The sequence below is a fragment of the Talpa occidentalis genome, unplaced genomic scaffold, assembly GCF_014898055.3.
Source record: "Talpa occidentalis isolate TD23 unplaced genomic scaffold, MPIMG_talOcc4v2.1 talOcc4.4, whole genome shotgun sequence".
NCBI lineage: Eukaryota > Metazoa > Chordata > Mammalia > Eulipotyphla > Talpidae > Talpa > Talpa occidentalis.
Genome location: NW_023604295.1, coordinates 143,523,387 through 143,544,721, shown reverse-complemented (window position 1 = coordinate 143,544,721; position 21,335 = coordinate 143,523,387). Strand labels below are relative to the sequence as shown.

The 21,335-nt window shown below is 43.6% G+C and overlaps 1 protein-coding gene and 1 long non-coding RNA gene across 2 annotated transcripts; one reads left to right on the top strand and one right to left on the bottom strand.

Annotated features, from left to right (window-relative positions):
- Nucleotides 1–101: 101 nt before the first annotated feature.
- Nucleotides 102–12,952, top strand: RWDD4 (RWD domain containing 4). Its single transcript, XM_054701068.1, has 7 exons — nucleotides 102–160; nucleotides 2,859–2,939; nucleotides 5,167–5,276; nucleotides 5,357–5,504; nucleotides 6,493–6,610; nucleotides 8,462–8,645; nucleotides 11,138–12,952. Exons 1-6 carry the CDS (start codon nucleotides 137–139, stop codon nucleotides 8,566–8,568), a joined length of 588 nt encoding a protein of 195 aa, XP_054557043.1. The 5' UTR covers nucleotides 102–136; the 3' UTR covers nucleotides 8,569–8,645; nucleotides 11,138–12,952.
- LOC129146799 (uncharacterized) lies at nucleotides 5,177–18,082 on the bottom strand. The gene is made up of 3 exons (XR_008554057.1): nucleotides 17,706–18,082; nucleotides 9,378–9,603; nucleotides 5,177–5,364 (listed from the first exon to the last, which is right to left on the bottom strand). It is a non-coding gene; the product is annotated as an uncharacterized LOC129146799 (long non-coding RNA).
- Between the last annotated feature and the right edge of the window lie 3,253 nt (nucleotides 18,083–21,335).

The window sequence follows — 21,335 nt, the reverse complement described above, 5'->3', positions numbered from 1 at the left end:
GGCCCGGGCTCCTGCCCTCTGCCCCCGCCGGCCGCCGAGGGCGCGGAAGGGGGTCGCCCCAGCTCGGGGCCCTGCCCTCGCCTTCTCGTGGTCGTGCGAGCGCCGCCCGCCCGCCGGGCGCCCCGCCACCCGCGCGATGGGCGCCAACGAGGACCAGGAGGTGAGTCCCCGAGCCTGGACGCTTTTCCGCGCAGGCGCCGCGCCCGCGCCCCGGGACTGGGGCTGCCCCCCGAGGCCTGCGGGCGCCCCGCGTGTGCCCTCGCGCTGCCGCCGACAGCCTGGCCGGGGCCCCGCCAAGTTCGCGGGTGTCCGGTGTGCGTGGGGAGGGGCCCGCCTCTGCCTCCCAATCCCGCATTTTTTTCCTTCTTGCACACCCCGGGGGCGCCCCAGCACCCCGACTTGAGAAGGGTAAGTGTGCAAGTGTCCCTGGCAGCACCCTGGGGTGCACTGGGCTCGCCCTACGTCTCAGTGTGTTGTCAGCGCTTGTTTAATTAGCACTGAGGCTGGAGTTTTTTAAATTTCTGGTGGGAGAATCTAGAGACCCCAGTGTCCCCAGTTTCTCTCCACAGTGTTTTGGTGGCATCGTGGGCAGGACGAACTGTATGGGGTGCCCGGCATGTCTGCAGAGTGCCGCTTTGACATTGAGTCCTGGGGCAGGAGAGTTGGATGGCAAGACTGTAGGTCATCTGGAGGGGCACCTTCTGATGGTGTGATGTGTGCAGATGAGGAGATAGGGTCTCCCAAGGTAAATGATTGCCCTGGGGCTGCACGGGGAGAATGGGGCTAGAATGGGAGTCTCCTAGATAGGTGCTTAGTAGCCCACCGCTCGCGTGGAATACAGTGCTTGAAAGGGAGCACTTTGCCGTGACAGGTGTCACAGAACCTCTGTCTTGGGAGTTACCTTTAAAGATCCCAAAGTCCAGTGGGCTATTGTAGTTGTACTTGACTCCCTTCTGAAACATCCTCGACTGGGGATTTTCCAAGCCAAGGCAGGACCAGTTCTTACTGTGCGGCCTGGAGCTCAGAGTGCAGTGGACCTGGAGTTTTACCAGTGGACGACCACCTCAGAACCCTTTGGATTGTTGTCAGAAAACTGGGTTTCTGCATACACCCTCAGATTTACAGAGTCAGAATTTCCACGGTGTCACCGCAGACTGTCCATTTTAACAATAAAATTCCTTTTTTTCCCTAAGATTTATTTATGTATACAAGAACTGGGGTATAGAGGTGTGGGGGGGGGGGTGAGAGGACTCACCAGAGACAGAGCCGGGGAACAGAACAGGCAGAGATTGACTGAAATACCCTGCTGAGGGGAGCGGAAGGCAAGTCAGGAGAGGTCTGCTGCGCCATGTGTGTAGCTCCCTGCCTGGGGATCGAACTTGTGCTGCAGTGGCTGCGGATAGCTTCATAGGTGTGTCTTCACCCCTTGCACCACCAGGAAGGCCCTCCATTCTTCTTTCACATGATCAGGTCTCAGATCTATGATGACAGTTTTCCTGCCTTTTTGTCCAGACCGCCTCTTGTCATGCTAAGAGATTTCCTTTTTGCTTTTCTGCACCTGCCTATCCCTTTTAGTACCTTCCTTTCCTGGGATCATGTGTCTTTGGACAGATTATGACTATCTCCTGTTTTCAAATGGGGGCTTCATTGTGACCACAGTTAGATACACTGTCCACTAGGACCCTCTAAGTGCCTCATACAAAACCACTTGGCTTTCACCCCCAACTTGTATTTAGACATCAAAGCACAAGTTCATATACTTACCTTGTTAAATTTCATCTGGTGAGATTCTTTTTCGAGGACTTTTCTAATACTTTGTCACTGGCACAAATTAGTGTCATCCAGTTGGCATGCACAGATTTGATAAGCCTGCCTTCAGTCTGTGTTCCTGTCCAGGTCATTAACTTAAAAGTGGGGAAGGATTAAGGACGCCAGGAGTAGCATCATACTTGAGTGAGGTTGTTTCGTCCAGTCTCATCTCAGTTTGAAGTCCTCGTTTTTGTGTTTGTGTTTGTTTTCTGTAAAAAGAGTGAACGAAATCTGGTCCTGGAGGTGGAGGGTGGCACACGGATCTTGTTTTTCATGTGCTTCTCGGGGCTATGCCCGTCTCCCAGATCCTCACACGTGACTTCTTTAATCTGCTCTAAACATTGGTCCAGGTAGACCAGACTCACCACCTTTAGTGTGAAGAATTCATAACATGCATCTTTTGAAAACTAAAATTTGTAACCACAGGAGTCTTTGCTTCTCTTCTCAGGTGCAGTGATTGCGTCCTCTTTGTAAGCTGCAGTGCTCTGAGAAATAGTTCCAGGCAAGGGTTACGAGTTACATTTTCGCTTGCTGTCCTTTTCCTCATCTTGAGTAGATCCTGTCAGTCTTTTCTCTAAAAGTTCTTTTTATTGTCCTTATGTGTTTTTTCCAGTTTTGTATCATTCTGTGGGAAGGTGCAGAAATATAAATAATATATGTAGATAATGAGGAATTACTGTTCTTCACATTTCTCATCTCCACCTTTTTGTGTTCTTGAGGTTTAGAATCTGCGGTACTGCTGAGCCAGCTACCTTTTAGCACAATGTTAGACTGAACCTCATTTTCCTCCCTGATAGGAGAAAATAATAGTATCTTGTCACAGGAGTCATGTGAGAATTACATGGTACCCTGTAAAATACTTAGCGCATAGTTGTAAAGCTGGTGTTGTTGCGATGTGTTGCTACATGCACTTGAAGTATGGACATCAAAGACCATATAAGTTAACTAAGTTTTACATAGTTGTGTGACTTGAATTAGATGTTACAGGCCCTCTATCCCTTTACATTTATACTACTAAACAATTTATATCTTTGACTCATTTCTTTCAGATGGAACTAGAAGCATTACGATCAATTTATGAAGGAGATGAAAGTTTCCGGGAATTAAGTCCAGTTTCATTTCAATATAGGGTAAGACCTGGCATGAATAGAAGTACTTACAACTTTGCTAGAAAGAAACAACAGAAGACTACTAAAAATCCTGATTTTGTTTTTTAAATGTAGTAGTTTCACAGTATGTTACGTCTTTGAATTTTTCTGAAGCATTTAAAGGAAAACTCGATCACTATGATATCAGTTGTTTTTAACAGTTGAAAATTTAATGACTTTTTATAAGAACAAGATGAACTTGTTCTTATTGTAATAAAATGTTGGAAATGGAGGAAACCTTAGAAAGTGTAAGACTTTATGTTCTAAATCACATCTCCCAGTCATAACTTCCTAACTGTTCTTAAAATCTATAACTGATATTGATACATAATGGGATTAAAATTCAAGTCTCTGGGCCTCCCCAGTGGCGCAGCGGTTGAGCGCTGGGTTGCGAAGCTGCCCGCAGCCTCTGCAGCGCCGGTTCGATCCCAGGTCACCGGGTGAGGGTCCCACATGGCGCGCAGACCTCTCCTGCCGCCCGCTGCTCCCCTCAGCAGTGTACTTCATCAGTCTGCCTGCTCTGCTCCGCACTCTGGCTCTGGTGAATTCTCTCACCCTGACGCGCTTCTGACTGTCCCCAGGGCTTGTATGAATAAATAAATCTTTAAAAAAAAAAAATTCAAGTCTCCATTCCATGTCTAATATTCCTTTTACGGCCTTCTGACATAATTAAGAGAAGTTCATACTTTCTTAATGCTGTTAGCTGTTTGTGTGACTATTCTATACACATGTGAAATGGTTTTTCTTTAAGTGAGAATTGCTCATAATTCTTCAACATAAAACAGTGCCTGCATTTGATTTCATAGGTACATATTAGACACCATTTATCTAAATGATCATAACTAGTAATGGTATGGAAAAGTCTTTTGTAAGAGGCAGTTATAGTTATTAGCAGCATCTCCATTTAAAACAAGTTCTATGACAAATGATCCTTATCTGTGATAGGCATAGGCTGTCCCGGAAAGCAAATGCTGGACGGTTACTTCTACAGCTTCCACCCTGCTCAGCTCTTCTCAGCTCCCTTACACACCATGTATCTGGCAAGCTGGAGACTTTTAATGGCCAAGCTAATGATGGTGTTAAGTGTAGACGTTTCTCTTTGATGCTACTGCCTCCCCAGACTGCGCTACCCGCTGCCACCCCCATCCGGACCCATGTCCACCCTACAGGAGGGGGCCCAAGGGTAGATATAAGGGAATGGACTGTTAGGTCTGGGGACAGTGTGTACAGCACAAAGGACTTGGGGCCCAGCGCTGTCTGTGTCCTGTCGGACCCCCTTCAGTTCCGGCGCAGACCAGTTGAGTAGCCCCCTAAGGGAGGCCCTGCTTTCTGTTGTCCCTCCAGCTGTCCCCTTACACTTTACCTTTCGTCCTCCAGCAGCCTGCTAGCCTTGGAAACACATACTCACCCCACTCCTCTGTTGGAAGGGGTTTTTCCACAGGTTTCCCATGCTGTGGAACGACGGACCTGGCCTGGGTGGCGCCCTGACCAAAGCCTCTTACCCTGCACCTGACAAGAGGAGCCAGTCCCAGTCTGGGGACATTAGACAAGAAAACTGGCCCTGATTCTTTTTGTCATAAAGACATTTAAATTTAAATATTATAAAAGACCTTTAAAGGGCGGGGGGAAGGGATAGGGACTGTTCCGAATTAAAACAGAATAAAGAAATTTTCATAAGAGAATAGAAAATAAAGTTAAATTTTTTCCTTTTCTTTTTGCCTTTTCCTTTTGTTTCTTAATTTTACATGTTCTGGTCTCTTGGGGTCGTGCTACTGCATGCTCATTTACCTTGTTCTTAGTATCTCACGGTTTCACATTTGGAAAACGTCAAAAAATGAGGTATTTTGAATTAAATGGGGTTTTTTTTGCCCATTTTTTTTCCTGTTCTCCACAGTTCATATCCTGTCTGTGCTCAGAAGTCTGGGCACTGTCTTAGATAGTGTCCTCATGCTGCAAAAGCGGAAGGGCCGGTGGGAGAGAGGCCACAGACTTAAACTAAAGCTGTTAAAACGGACTAGAGCAAGTTAAAATTTATTCTTTATGCAGCCCTCACCCCCTGCTGAGTCTTAGCCTGTGCCCTAAACTTTTCAAAATATTCCATTGCTAATCTGAGCGTGAGGATTGGGAGGAATTCATTCATTCCTAGTGATAATTTAATGTTCTGCCTCTGAATCACTTTTTACAAGCCTAAGATTTCCCTTTTCTTCAGATAGGTGAAAACGGTGATCCCAAGGCCTTCCTCATAGAGGTATCCTGGACAGAGACGTACCCCCAGACCCCTCCGATCATATCTATGAATGCCTTTTTTAACAACACCATGTGAGTAGTGTTTCACTGCCATTGTTGTTGTTTATTTAACACTTTTACTTGTGTCTTAGTCAATTTCTTGTGCGCTGTAGATCATCAGCTGTAAAGCAGAGCATATTAGCCAAGTTACAGGAAGCTGTGGAAGTTAATCTGGGGACGGCTATGACCTACACATTATTTGAATATGCCAAGGACAACAAAGAGCAGTTCATGGAGAATCACCATCCTATTAATTCTACCGTGAGTATGTGATTAGTTTTTACCAGATTTTCTTTTTTTTTTTTTTTGTTTTCTTTTTTTCTGGATGGGAGTTGGGGGAAGGTTTACTCTGCTAGTAATTAATTTCTATTAGTAAACATTCATAACTAGGAGATTTTGTGTTAGATTAAAATAAAAGTTACATGTAAAAGAATTTGGAATTTTAGATCGTTTAGTTATGATTTATCTTGAAAAACCAAATTTCCTACACGCTGGCCTTGTGCCTCTCTTCTGTCTGCTGTCCATACACTTACAGTGTGACTGTCGCCAAGGTCTAAACCTCCTTCTGCTCAGTTTACTCGTCTACAAAACGGAGGTTATGGTAGCATCTACTTTATGAGATGGCATTAAGGACCCGTGCAAATAGCAGACATACAGCATTGGCAGAATGCATGGCACCTGGCAAGCATTTCACATTTGTCTCTCAGATTCTCCCTGAACCCAAATGTCTTAAAGATTTTCTTCATTTCTTCAGGGAACCAGGACATTCTATATAGGTACATGTGACTTTTCTAAAGAAATATTTCAATTTCCAAATAATAGCAGATGAGCTGAACTGTAAGACAACCTTGGCACTTCAGGGCTTCAGCGTAAGGCAGGTGTCAGGTCTTCTTTGCAGGGCCCTGCTTATGGCAGTTGCACAGACACCAGGCCCTTTAGATACACAGTTCAGGCACAGGTTCACAAATTCAGTCGGGCAGGTGAAGAGACAGCTCCGTAAATAGTGGCCTCCACCTGGATGGGCATGGGGACCGGACTGGGTTCTGCTTCCTGGGCCATCCATTCCCCTTGAACTTTCAGAAGCATGAAACCAATTATGTGCTGGTTCCATAAATTATTATTAATAATACAGGATTCTTTTAGTTAACATATGCAAAAGTTACCAGATCTTTTCAGAACATAGCTGCATTTAGTGTAGTTCAGTAAGTTTTGAGGCATGAGTCTAACAATTACTTCTTTTTTTTTCTAGACATCCATAAGCAATATCATCTCAGTTGAAACTCCTACCACAGCCCCATCAAGTAAGAAAAAAGACAAAAAAGAACAACTTTCAAAAGCCCAGAAACGGAAGCTAGCAGATAAAACAGGTTGGTGTTTTTTCCCTTTATAACATAGATAGGTTGCTTTTCAGTGTGATGTGGGTGCTTGATCAGTAGATTTAGATTTAGAAGATTAGTTCTTTATGCTTGAAACATTTGGATTAGAGATTATCTTGGGTCCCGGATGTCTATTGAAAATATTTTCTACTTCCTCACAAGAGATAACCATTTGAGGAGAAGGTGACCCAATGACAAAGTGATGTCTCCTGATGGAGAAGTGTTAGGTCAGCAAACAAAAGTGCGTGCTGCCTGCGCCCCCCACACATCAGGGTTTCCATCATTATCTTTATGGCGGATATGCCTTATAGAAGACGTTTTTGAACGACACCTTTCATTTGAAGTGAAATCTGTGTGCCATTGCATCTTGGTATAATAAGTAATTTAACATTGTTGTCTGTATTTGACTTATATATACAACAGTAAGATTGAAGAGTGGAACTCCTGTGTGTCCTAAATCAGTGGGTTGGTATCACCTTTAGAGCAGCTTTAAACTCTAGCTCACGTCAGTTCTGTTTGGTATTCTGTCTGACAGTAAACAAATGGCAATCCTGTGTTGGCAGTAAAGATACATTTTTTTCAAATTGTGATGATTCGTGACATTAAAAATCTGGTAACCCATTATGCCTATTGTCAAAGCAGCTGTGAGGTGTGAACAGCTGGACCAGTAAGCTGGTAGCCATTACAGTCTGTTTTCTAGAATCTTGGTTAATCTCTTTTTGGGGCATTGGTGCATCTATTTCAGTTAGCTTTTTACCTATTGCTTTTATATGTAATACCCTATGATCACCCCCTTTCATTAATACTCCCCTCCCTCTACCTCTTGGACAGTACCACCCCAAGTCTCATTATCCCTCTATAATTATGGTGCAGGAGTTCATGATATGGAATTTGCATTCTAAATAAAACTGCAGTGGGACAGTTGTAGCACTGTGGGGGTAGGCCCTTCATAACCAGTAGCCAGATTCTTGTTGGTACACAGAAGAAAAGGACAATTAGCATCTAAAGTTGAGCTCTAGGAATAACGCTTCTCTCCTGTGAGAGTCATGGGGTTAGTTCTGTTTTCTCTTGCTGTGAAATTAATAGTCTTGTTTAGAATGCAGGTTGTGAAGGTTTCATGAAATGAATGTACATAACATACATCAAGCTTAAAGGAAATCAAGCCCTTTAAGTTGAAAACTTTTTACATTATATTTGTTGTTAATCTGTACTCTCAATCTGAATATTCTGTTACATGGATAAAAGCACTTTATAAAGTCTTCTGTAAGACTGAACTTATTTCCAAGCATCCCCAACAGATTAAAGCCCTTTTTAAAGAATGTCATATCAGAAAATGAGTGTTTCATCAGAGCACAGTAATAATAAATAACTTAACCACCTAGTCTTAAGGCCCAACATGTGTTTGAGGCCTCTGGTCTTGAGCCATGCCTCTCTTCCTAGCAGAACGCCACCTCATGAATGGCAGCTAACACGACACTTTCTTAAAAATCAGTGACCTTGTGGAAAGCAGTGTCATTGTGCAGGTGCATGAAACAGATGCAACTGGTTGGCTCGGCTTCTGCATCCCTACCTTGCCACCACATTTGCCCCTCGATACCAGGTTTTGTCTTGAATTTAGGGTACATGTGAAGGGGGGAGGGGGCACCTGAAATATTTCTCAAGTACCCCCAGGGGAATAATGCTTTCACTTCACAAGGACAATAAACTTTTTCCAACTTAAAAATATGCAATTTATATTTTTAATCTTTGTTGCATAGAATAGTACATAAAAATTGTATTTAATACAATATTAATTTTTAAATGACTGGTCTTAGAAATAAAGTTACTATCTTTCTCCTCTAGATCACAAAGGAGAGCTTCCTAGAGGATGGAACTGGGTTGATGTGGTGAAGGTACATAATATTTATGTTCTGGTCTTCAAAATTGTTACAGTTATTGCTGTCAAATAATGACATCTCTGTCTTTTTTTCTCCCCATCAATCTTTGGATTTCCTGGGATGTCTCCTTCCTTTTTGACATCCAGCATGTGAGTATTTTTGACATATCCTTTGTATTCTTCTTTTCCCAATGCCCTCAGTTTTAGATTTGCCTTTGGTAAATAATGGAAAGTCTGCAGAAGTAGCTATAACTCAAGTAAAGGATGGCTGTTTCTGTAAGCACATCTTGAAAATGGACATGCTTGAATAGACTGAGTTAGCAAGAGTAGGGGAACTGGAAGGCACAGGTCATGGGAAGGAAACCGTGACTTGATTTCTCAGTTGAAATTACTTTGTTTTTTAGGGCAGACCACAGGTGTAGTTTCCCAGCATCAAGGATAATTTCCTACTTTTGTTGTTTTAACTTGTTTACTTTCCATTTTGAAGGGTTTTTTTGTTTGCTTTTTGGCTTTTCGGGCCTACTTCTTTTCCTCACGTTATTTGTAGTTTCAGCTATAGGAAACTGATACTTAGCACAATGAGTTAATTCTCCTGGTAGGACTTCAGGAGATGCATTTTACTTGCCAATTAGTGTCACGGCTGCCAGGAGAAGTAGTTAATACGGCCCAAGGACACCAATGAGGGCGTGCAGACATAGTCTCTCACTGGCAGTACGTTCTTTAAGTTTATTTTACTTAAAGTCAGTTGTTTGGGCCATGGAATGCTTTTTCTATAGAAACTATTTAAAATAATCTTGTCCTTCTAGAATCTAGTAAAAAAAAAAAAAAAAATAGTACTTAGGAATAGGGAGCCATGAGCTGCAATTGGAACAAAGAACTCACCTTCCTGGGCAAGCATTGGCCCTGTCCGAGATCCCTGCATAGAGGAAGCTTCTCTGGTGTTCACATTCAGGGCCGGGCCTGAGGTCTGATGGTGCCTCTGATTCTCCTGGGCTGCTCATGCGGGTCTCACCTGCGAAGTCTGTTCTTAAAACACTCCGTGCTCCAGGAGGGGTAGTGCTCGTCTTTCTGTAGGTCCAGAGCTTTTTTCTCTTTAAGATAGTCCCTGCTAATATAAATTAAGATTTCAAGCTATTAAAGAAAGTAAAATTTAAATAATCCAGTTAATCTTGGGAGCTGGAGGGGGATATTTTTAAGAAGGCAGCTCCACAGAAGCATTAGCCCTAAGCTGAGGTACTTGAAGACCCAAAGTCACTGAATCCAAATTCCAAGAACCCCAGTATGTGGGAAGCTGTGAAAAGCAAAACTGCTAAGGAAAGCTGTTTCCAGATGTGGGGTGTGGGGCCCAGCGACCCAGACACCCTCTCAGTGCATCTGCACCTCAGAACCTCTGCATCCTCCAAAAATCCATGATGTAAGAAGGGAAGAAAAGCTTAATCTAAAAATAAACTTTAAAAAAAAAAAACCCACAGAACTCTTTGCAGCCTCATAGTAAGGCCTCCTTTGCTCTGGACTCACTTTTTCCTGAGTGTACATGGCGATTACCACAGGGAAGGCGTGACGTGTGAGGCGCCGTCACTAACGGTCACTGGTAGAATGTGCTTTCCAGGATTTTCTAAGGTACTGAGTAGGCTTAGGACTTGAGCATGTACACGTTTACATGACCCAGTTTGCTCTGAATAGTGTGCAGTGTCCTTCACGCTCTTCATCACACCTGCCTTACCAAGGGAGCAGATTTGCGGGGCCCCGCTGTCATCTGTCGAGCTAGATAATAAAAGAGATTTGCAAAAAATATAAACAAATACTACTATTCACATTAGATTTTGTTTCTTTTAGAAAACGTAGTCATCTTTCCTTAAACCTGTTAATTGGATTATCGTGTGGTAGGTTACTGTTATTTTTACGTGCGTTACAGTTCTCAGTTTAAATTTCAAATGTGTAGGTATAACTTCAATTTTTAAGAAAGGTACTTAGGATCTTCAGTGTATAAGAGTAGGAAAGAGGCCCCAGAGTCAAAATGTTTGAGAACAGTTTTCCTTAGCAGCTTTTGCTTTTCATAGCTTCCCACATTCTGGGGTTCTTGGAATTTGGGTTCAATGACTCTGGGTCTTTTTTCTGGTCAGAATTACCTTTGTGTTCTTTGGGGATTTTTATCTGCCCTCTGCACCACACATTTGCCAACTCCTGCTATAAAAACTCTTACCTAAAAAATTTGCAATTTGAGATTTTTATATTTTCAAAACTTTTAAGAATTGTCTAGTTAAGATAATAAATCTTAAATATTTTTAACCACTTTTAAAAAAAATTATTGTTTGTAATAGAAAGTAAAATAGAAGCACATCATTCTTTTTATAAATGGTAACTTTTGCTCGTTCTTGGGACCAGTTTATTTCTTGGAAAGCTTCAAGGGAATTTGCCCACTCACCAGCCCCACCCCTGTCCTGTTGAAGTTAAAGACCCTGTTTGAATTAGCTGAGCCTGAAGTTAAAAAGTATTTAGATAGAGAAAAGCCATAGGTGGTATAAGTTTAATTGAATCTTGATGCCTGTTATTTTATTAACTGTTTACTTTTGATAATAAGTAGAAATAAGAACTCAAGTAATACAATAACTTAAATTTGAATATTTTTTTTCTCTTTATAGTTGAGCAAAACTGGCTCTAAAGATGATGAATAACACTTGGCATTTGAGACAAGGGACTCGCATCCTTTTAAAAGTAACCTGGGTTCAAAATCTTTCACTACTCTTTCTGGTATCAAGGTGACTTTTTATAAAACAACTTTTTGTATGTTTCTTATGTAAAACCTGTTGTAAGCTGTCAGTTCATGAAGAGATCTGGTGTATTAAATCATTTTCACAAATTTGCCTTAATAAAAGGTGAAACTGTTGATGTGTAGCATACTTTATGAACCTGTTGGGCTTTGTAAATGTACAAATGCAGGGGATGATAAATATTAATTTATATGATCTTATTCAGGTAGGTGTGATGTTTTTTTTTAAGGTCTGAAGCCCTTTTCAAACTCTCAGCCCCGTGGAGCAGAGTGCTGAGTGAGCGCCACTCCCCACGCCCACCTAGCACGCTTCTGTCTTCGTGAAGTCTTTCTCTTCATTGCTGAAGCGTAAATCGCTTCAGAGAAATTGAAGTAGAAGTACTGGGTTTGAACCTCATAGATAGGACTCCTTGTAGCTCCTTTTTATTTTTCAAAGGTGAACCGCTTCTCTTTGATGAATCAACATGTGTTTATGCTTTTGGTTTGGGTCATGATGTTTGGGCACGAGAGCTTTCGGTGTTACCAGGGAGAGGAGAATGTGAAAATGTATCTGCCAGATATCTTAGGAAGCATTCGAATAGAGATGCTGGTTCTTATTTAAAAATTTCTCTTTGCTGCAAATACCAGGATGGGAGTAAAAGATGCCTTAATAATTAGTTTTTGTAGTGTGGAGACAATAGCTTCAATAAATTCCTATGTCTATGCTATTGTTGCAATTTTTAATTGTTTGGTAACTGAGATCTTCTAAATGATTTAAAACCACATTTCAACTCTTGTTTTTGTTTTGTTTCGTTTTTAGCGTCTTTTCAATATCTATATGTATTTCTCAGCCTGACCATCTTTGTAATAACAACTGTAAAGTCAGATGCTGAACTGAAGTACATGATTGATATTTTTGTTATCATTAATAGAAGAAGCTATTAGTGTAGCTTTACCAGGAAGTTACTGATGCTTGTGTGTGACTTGCAGTGATTCTATAGATGCTCCCCAACAATAAAGACACTTACAACTACTGCTGTGGTATCCGGAAGGGCAAGTGGTTGGTTCCTCAAATTAGACCTGTGCATCTTGGGTCTGAGTTTTTGAAGAATAATTCACTTTTAAAGAAGTTTCCTTAGCACAAGGGTGTTTGAGGTATCCCTGGTGTTTGCTGAGTTAACACTGACTTGAGTCTTTAAAGTGTCATTACAATGAAGAAGTGTAATGACATTTTCAAAAGCTGTATTACTTTTTATTTCTTGAGTTAATATGATAGAGAAAAAACATTAAAATTCAGGACCATTGGAATGTGCCAACTTTGGGGTTGTGTGTGGTTTTGTTGTGTTGACTTGTTTGCTTGTTTTGTAAAGAAGCTGAAACTGCTGGAAGAAAATATTTCATTTTGTGCTGAAGATTTTGAAGTTATTCAGGCTTATCATGGTTCATAGATTACAAAGATTGATGCTAGTTCAATGCCAATGACTATTTCTACTCTTTTTATATGAAATGTGCACACGTTGGGGGTGCTGGTGGCAGCGGTGCCTCCTACTACCTCATGTAGTGAGGTAGTAGGCCATGGAAAACACTTGAACATTCTCATCAGTCTGCCATCATCTGTTTAACCTCCTGGCATATTTTATAAAAGTCTGTTTACTTCAACTTGTATGGAAATGACAATTAATAAGCAATAAAAGCTGAACGCATATATACACAATGATTTTTCTACATGTTTTATTTCAAATCACTTGAGTTTTTTATTTTACAAATCTGAATAGACTTAGTATACAAAGTACAACTTCCTACCAGAAACTTACTCAAAATGTTGGATTAAAAATTACTTAAGTGAGGGCCTCCCCGAGGTGCAGCGGGTTGAGCGCAGCGCTGTGAAGCTGTCCGCAGCCTCTGCAGCGTGGGTTCAATTCCCAGCTGGCCAGGGAGATTCCCACATAGTGCAGCAGACCTCTTCTGTCTCGCCCACTGCTGCCCTCAGCAGTGTGTGTTTCAGTCCTTCTGCCTGTTCTGCTCCCTGCTCTGTCTCTGATGAATTCTCTCACCTGTGCGTCTGGCCTATACCCCAGTTCTTGTATAAAAATAAGTAAATCTTAAAAAAAAAATTGAGACCTGAAACCATAAAATATATAGAGGGAAATATAGGTGAAACACTACATGACATATATACCTCAGTAACATCTTTACAGACACATCACCCAAAGCAGTGATAGTGAAGGCAAAGATAAACAGCTGGGACTACATCAAATTAAAGAGCTTCAGCACAGCAAGAGAGACAGTAACAAAAACAAAGAGAAACCCCACCAACTGGGAGAACATTTTTGCACACAACACTAATGATAAAGGACTGATCACAAAAATCTACAAAGAGCTGATGAGACTCAACAAAAACAAAGAAAATAATCCAGTCAAAAAATGGGCAGAAGAGCTAAAAAGAAACTTCTCCAAAGAGGAAATGCAAATGGCCAACAGGCATATGAAAAAAATGTTCAAATCACTTGTAATCAGGGAAATGCAAATCAAAACTACCATGAGATACCATCTCACACCAGTGAGAATGGCACATATTAAAAAACCAGCAACAACAAATGTTGGCGAGGGTGTAGAGAGAAATGAACTCTCCTGCACTGCTGGTGGGAGTGCAAACTGGTCCAGCCACTATGGAGAGCTGTGTGGAGATTCCTCAACCAGCTAAAGATGGAGCTTCCATATAATCCAGCAATTCCACTCCCAGGTATTTACCCAAAGGACATAAACATTAATTCCAAAGGGTACCTGCACCCCTATGTTTATAGCAGCACTGTTTATAATAGGTAAACTATGGAAACAACCTAAATGCCCAAAAACAGATGACTGGATCAAGAAGATGTGGTACATATACACAATGGAATATTACTCAGCAATCAAAAAGATAAACTCATGCCATTTGCAGCAACCTGGATGGAGCTGGAAGGGATCATGCTCAGTAAAATAAGCCAGAAAGAAAAAGAAAAATACCGGATGGTCTCACTCATAGCAGGAATTTAGAAAACCTAAATAAGGGACCAGGAAAAAGACTAATTATAATAAAGTAAAAATCAGAATCAACAAGCAAATTTATAAACCAGACACACTATGGGGGTGGTGGGGCTGGAGTAGGAGCAAAACAAGGAGGGTGAGAATTGTATGGGGACTATAACCAAGATGAAATGCATACATTGTGCAAAAATGAAAAATGATGTAAAAATATATATATATAAAAAAGTTTTGCTCAAAATTACTTAAATGAGCAGGCAGGAAGGAAAGGAATTAATTACACAGAATTAAAAGGAAGTTGGAACCTAGAGGCGAAGCACAGCAGGCGTCATACCGTCAGGGGCCAGAGGCAGGGGATCAATCCAAGGTTAGTCCAAGGTCAATCCAAGGTTAGAAGTCTCACTCTCTCACACACACACTCACACACACGTATCCCATAGTGCATGCCTGAGGAGGAAAACGTCCTGTCTTGAGCCCTGGTTCTGGATGGAGGTAGAATGTGAGTGTGAGTGCACACATGTACACATTAAACCTCCGCACAGTCTGTAGCAGGTCACCTACACTTGGATTTCAGACACAAGTCTCTCCCCCTGTGAGCGATCTAAAAATTAAAAAAAAAATACTTCAAGCCAGGATTTTAGTTTAAAATGGTACCAGGAGGACACCCGGTAGACATGATCACAGTGAGGCTCTGGAAGCACTGCCGGCAAGCCTGCCCTCCAGGGGCGCCCACCCGGGACACAGACCCCACCCCCTGGCCCGAAGCAGGGCACTTCCAGAGCCAGCTGGAAGGAGAGGTGAGAGCCTGTCAAAATACTGCCCGGGAATGAAACGGTACTTCATTTTTAAAAAATAAGTGAAATTCTGAGACCTATCAAAAAAGAAAACCAAGAGACGGGCTCAGCCTCGCTGCTGTCACCCTGGGGTGGACGGGGAGTCAGACGGCAGCCTGGACTGCTCACTTTAAAGCCTACAGGGGGCAGGCGGCGCCAAGTGTAAACACACCAGGGCGCGCTTAGGAAGAACAACGACGTGCAGAGGGCACTTTATGAAGCCTCCAAGCTCGCCGCCAGCAGGAGTGACAGGGTAGGGACCTGCGGAGCCCCAAGTTGGCATCGCAGCTTCACTCCCACCAGTGTTGTCCTAAAGCAGCGCAGTGACTTAGTACCAGGTAGTAAGGACAAGTCAAAATTTCTATGCGGGCTTTCCTGAATTGTAACATTGGCAATTGCAATACTTTTAACAACAGGCCAATGGACTCAGTGAGGCCCGTGGGCCCCGAGTGTGTGACCCGGCAGAGCAGCGCGCCTGGCGCCAGGACTCAGGCTAAACCTGGAACCACCTGACCGCTGAGCGTGGTGCCCACACCTGAGACTGCCTCAGTGGGGAAGAAGGAAACCCTAGCCCAGCTGATCTGCCAAAAGGAGGGCTGGCCTCTCCCTAATTTGCACCAAGGGGCCAGGAGCTACCGGCAGGGATCCTACAGCAAAGATAAACAACACTGGGGGGAAGCTACTGGCCCATCTCCCAGGACCCCAGACAATCAGGGATCAACCTGGATTATTCAGGAGTCTGTTACCCTCTCTGGGGCTGCACCAGGCCTGAGCTCACAATGTGATTTCTTTGCTTCTCAGCAGAGCCTTTGTTTCCTCTATTCACGCTTTGACATTGAGTTAGATAGGGGTGGATTTGCTTATAATTACAAACCATGGTAAATCTTACAAAGGTGCAAACAAGGTTTTAGGAAATCAATAGATAGGAAAATCCTACTCTGCCTTGGCAGTGACGAGGTGGGGTGAAGGTGTGGTCCAGGAAGAGATAACCACATGCCTTCAACCCTCGGTGTTAGTGCACAACCTAGGGGTACCCAGGAACCCCAAAGTATTAAGGAGTGCACTCTTTAAAGAGGTCTAGCCACCCACGTTTACAAAGGCAATGGAAAGAGAATCTTAGTGTGAAAGATCTTTAATTGGCATGACCGAGAGAGAGAGAAGGAAGGATATTTCTAAGAAACTCTGAAAAGGACCCAACCCTGCAAGGCGCGTGCCTCGCCGAAGGGGAGGCCGCTGAGGCCACGAATCTAAGGCACCGTCTGCGAGGAACAGCAGGGCAGGTCTGGGACAGAAGGAGAGATGCACAGACACAAATCAAGTTAGCAGCTGCCAAGAACCATCTCCCCACGTATCTCTCAACCACGTGACCCTTCCAAGGCTCCTACGTGTCTCTCCTCCAAATGTCTCTCCAAGTCTCCCCCGCATTCCCAGGGTGCAAGTCAGGCTGCAGAAGCAAGATCCCGCTGTCCCACCCGCACTCACGTTACACAGGTCCGCTGGCCGCTCAACTCCGCCTGGCACCCTTAGCTCCCCCACCCGGGAAGCTGGCTCAGGGCTGTAGGGCCAGCAAGCACAGGGCAGGTGCACTATGGCTCTGGCAGACAGAGAGTCCTGGAACCCTCAGTGGATTTTTCAGGCTTTAATGCTCTCTCGTGACGCCAGGTGCACAGGCACAGGGGCAGGGAGCCTGGGAGACAGGCAGGACAGCAACTGAGCCTCCCAGCCCCCATGAAGCTTTACGCTCTTTCTCTGGGCTCTCTGGGATGTCCTCTCTCCTCTCCCCTCCATTCATCTACTGGTCTCACCTGTTCTGTAGTCCTGCCGCTTGCCCTCGAGGAACTGCCATCAGTCTGCAAGTGACGCCGCCCTTATAGCCCTGGCCTTCCACTCATGTGTGCACATGCGCACAGGCCCATGCTCCAGGTGTCCACAATCAGACAGGCGCGCCCCGCACCCACGCTCACAGGCACCTTCTGCATTAACACGATCAAGGCCGCAGGTGGTAGTCATGGGGGTGAGAGTCATGGGGGTGATCAACTCACCTCCAGTAGTGCACTGGGACTTTTAGTCCAAGGTGGCTGCCTGTAAGCAGGGGCAGGGAAAACGGCACCAATTCTGCACAGCAGTGCTCCTCCCCCTTTTAAGGGGATGCAGTCTTTATCTTGGGTACCCCAGCCCTGGGGCTCCAGACAGCCAGGCCCATCTCATCCAGAGCTGATACACCTGACTTGATGATTGTCATCAGTTGCTACTAATGGCCCAAAGACCACATTTCTTTCCTCAGTCTCTTGCCTTAGAGGTGGATAGTCTCAGTTTGCAGTTTATATCAGTCTTAGCCTCCAAATAATGACATGGAGAAAGACACCACCATCCCCCACCCCCCACTTTAACATCTGTGACTATATCCGTGACTCCCCAGCAACTTTTCCTGCCCTAGTCCAGCCCCTCTGCTGCGGCATCCGTCAATGTATCATTCATGAATGTAACTGATTTGAGGTGTTTGTGTAAAAATTTCAGGGAAAATATTCAATTTTGCTAGACCCTTCCCTTATGATATAGTTTCATGTGTTAATTAAAAATTCTAACAGTATAATGCAAACTTACATTTATTTTCAAGACGAATGCTTGCCTGAGAGCAACCGTGCTGAGGAGATCTTACTGCACAGGTAAATGACCTTCTCCACTCGCTCTGACTCTTGCCTTCCCAGAAGCAGGACAGGTCATCCTTGCCAACCACTCTGGCTGTGGGGACAGGCGGGCTAGACTCAACTCCAGGCTCTAAACTGTGTGTCTGTGTTGTTGGCCCATCTGTAAAGTGGGGAGGGCAGCACGGCCGCCTCCTGGTGGGGTCTCACATACATTACACACGGTAGAGGGTGTAAAGGATGGAGAACAGAGTCCAGAAGACAGAGATGCCTGTGTTAAAGATGCAATTAGGCCACGGAGGATCTGTGGCAGGTGAAGTGTAAACAAACAACAAACAAAGGAGCAACAGAACTTGGAAATATAGAAGCATAGAACCAGAAATATAGAACACAGAATCTTCTATTAGGTCCGATATAGTTGCTATAGTTAAGCCAAATATAGTTGGGGAAAGAGAAGTATCAAAACCTCTAACCGCTTTTAGCTCTACAAGAATTTTAATATATTAACTTTCAAAACAGGGACATAGAGATGTTTAAACCTCCCACAACAAATACAGTCATGGAATCATAAAATGATTTATTAATTTCCATCTTGAAGTCATTTCAGGTCTACAGAAAATCTGTAAAAATAGTACAAAGAAGTTCCTTAGACTTGGCACCCACATTCTGCAAATGTTGCATTTGGTATATTTTACAGTACGCACTTTATCAATCTCTCTTCTCTCTCCTGCCACCCAGTATCTTTCTTTATACACACACACACACATGAACACACGATCACACACACATACACCCTTGCACACTTACACATACTTACACACACACATACATATTTCTGAACTGTTGGAGACATTATGCCCTTGACTCCTAAATCCTTCAGTAAATACTTTCAAAGACCAGAACATTCTGTAATGTAACCACAGTGCAACGATCAAAATCAGGAAATGAACGTTGAAACAATACTATCATCCAATTAGAAGGTCTTTTCAGGTTTCACCACTAATCTCAAATGTTCTTTACAACGAAAGAAAAAAAACCTCTGTCCAGCGTCCAATCTAGGATCACCTGGCACTTGTTATCATGTCTCTCTGCTCTCTAATCCGGAACACTGCCTTCATCTTGCTTTGTCTTGCAAAACCTTGACATTTTTCAACAGTGGGTCGGATATTTGTAGAATGTCCCTCAATTTTGGCTTGTCCAGTGTTTCCTGATGATTAGATTCGGCTCATGGGTCTTGGCAGGAATATCTCAGAGGCAGTGCCGTGTCCTCAGCACCAGGTCCACATGACAACTACCCTTCCTCTTCCTGGTGATGTCAGCTCTGAGGGTCTCCCCCGTGAGATCACCGTTGTTTACTTTATAATTAATAAATACCTCGTGGGGGGTGGCAGGTGTCTGGGGGGTCTCAGCCTGAGATATCAGGGGGTTCTCTTCTCCAAGGGAGACCAGGTGCTCTGACCTGATTCAGGCTACCGCTGTTCTGTATTGTGAGCCTCAGATTCCAGCCAGTAATTGTGGCTCCTTGCTTTCACCTCTGTTCCTCTCCCACCATGCACCCTCCATCCTGGGTGCCTGCTCGTGCACCCCCTTATCCAGTGCAGTGATAGGCTTCAAAGCCCCGAAGTTGGTCATTGTTATTACTTTAAACAAATTTCACCTGGAGTTTTCCTGCCCTTTCCAGTGGGGCTGATACGCCCATTGCAGACGCTGATACTTTTTCCCTTGGGGGTCTCTGGCTTTGTAGTGATCAGTTTTGTTGTTTTTCTGCGGAGGCCAACCAGGTATCTTCACTCTGCCACCATCTTGCTGGACTCCTTCTAATAAATATTTTGTAGGGAGATAATTTGATATAATACACATATCTTATTCCATATCCAACTTTCACCCTCCATTTTCCAGTGCTTGTTCTTACTGGAAACCACCGTGACTATGGAGATAGTCACAAGGGATTGTTCTAGTTCATCAGTCCTTGGCACTCTACGCTCTGGACACAACCTTCCATTCTCTTCCACATGCTGACTCAAAACAGTGTGGACTTGTTTCAGGATGCTGGGTGGATTCTATAATCCATTTTATCATTTATTTTGCTGCTCAATTTCCTCCAGATTTGGCTAGTACATGCCCCATCAAACTAACACCTATGTCTGTTGACAGTTCCCATCACACTTGAGTGATTCTGCACTTTCTGGAACAGCAATATCCATGAGATTATTTCTTAATGAGTTCTTGGACAAAATCCCCAAAAGTGGCTCAATGAAAGCAGTTCTGTAGCGAGCCAAGATGCTGGGATCCAAAAACCTTGTTGACAGTTTGCTTGTTTCAAGGCTCAAAGAGACTACAGGAATGAGCACCTCCCATCAACCTCCTTGTAAATATGGCTTCTCTAAACAGACTTTTGGACATTAGATCATCCAATATTTTGTTTCCTGGTAAAGGTCAGCTTCTTGTCTAAAATACCTTTCCACAATGATGGAAATATTCTATATCTGCATTATCCAAAGGGAAACCAATAGCCACATGCAGTGACGAGTGCATGTGGCTAATGTGTGATTGTAATTCTTATATTACTACCCGTGACTACTATCTACCATTATTAGACACACAGGTCCAGAGGAGAAGTTTCCTACAGCACTTATGGACCATGGATTTAAAAGTATGACTGGTGAAATGATGAAACATAGGCCTAAATAATTGAGCAATTAGAGAATTTTGTGGCACTGTTGAATGTAAACCCCATAAGCAGTTGTGTTTATGTATTATTTAAAGAGTGAATTTAAAGAGTAAGTTTATGTATTATTTAAAGAGTAAGACCCCATGCCCCACTGAGGCTACTCCTGTAACAGGCTGAAGCCAAAGACTTATAGGGGTGCCCCCTATAAGGGGGGGAGGTATTGGTAAGGTTGAATAGCCCCAGGTAAAATACAAAGAAAGTACCAGTGGTGGTGGAGACTCCAATAAGAAATATAAAGGAGTGCAGAAGCAAACCCCAGGGTTCAGCATTCGGTTTTTCAGAGTTTTCAGATCTTCTGCACCCACCATGCTGATCTTCTGGAAGGCTGGTGTGGGCCTTGGAAGGAGAGAACTCCAGCAACCAACCTCAGAGAAGAAAATTTCAGAGGCTTTGCAAGTAGCTGAGCAACTGGCGAAACTTTCTGGTTTTGCTGCTGTTACAGCCTGGCCGAGAAGGCAAAGACCCGGAGCCGGGCCTCTTGCTGAGCTGTTTGTCGGGTCGTTCAGCCACTGCAGCTGCCATTTTGAGCATCACTTGTGCTGGGGCATCTCAGCAGGTCCAGGAGCACCTCCTGTTGTGTCTTCTGCTGTCTTTGTGAGTTGGATCCCAGCCACGCGCTCAGGCACTCAGTGGTACAAAGACACCATCTTGGGAGCGTTTGTGTTTAGGATTTTAAAACACTGGATGCTGCTTTGGGTAGGGTAAAAGTCCATTTGTGGTCTCATAATGCTTTATTTTCCCTGGTTTGTTAAATAAATCCCATTATTGTTGTTCTCTGAGCCTGAGTCGTCCTGCAATCATGCTCAGTGACTGGTAAACTCTTTGGGCAGTGTCCTTGGACAGTTTTAGTGCCCCTTG

Coding starts and splice junctions, on each gene's coding strand:
- RWDD4 (XM_054701068.1), top strand. CDS start 137: ATGGGCGCCAACGAGGACCAGGAG. Junction 5,505..6,492: donor ACCATCCTATTAATTCTACC/GTGAGTATGTGA, acceptor TTTTTTTTCTAG/ACATCCATAAGCAATATCAT. Junction 6,611..8,461: donor GAAGCTAGCAGATAAAACAG/GTTGGTGTTTTT, acceptor TTTCTCCTCTAG/ATCACAAAGGAGAGCTTCCT.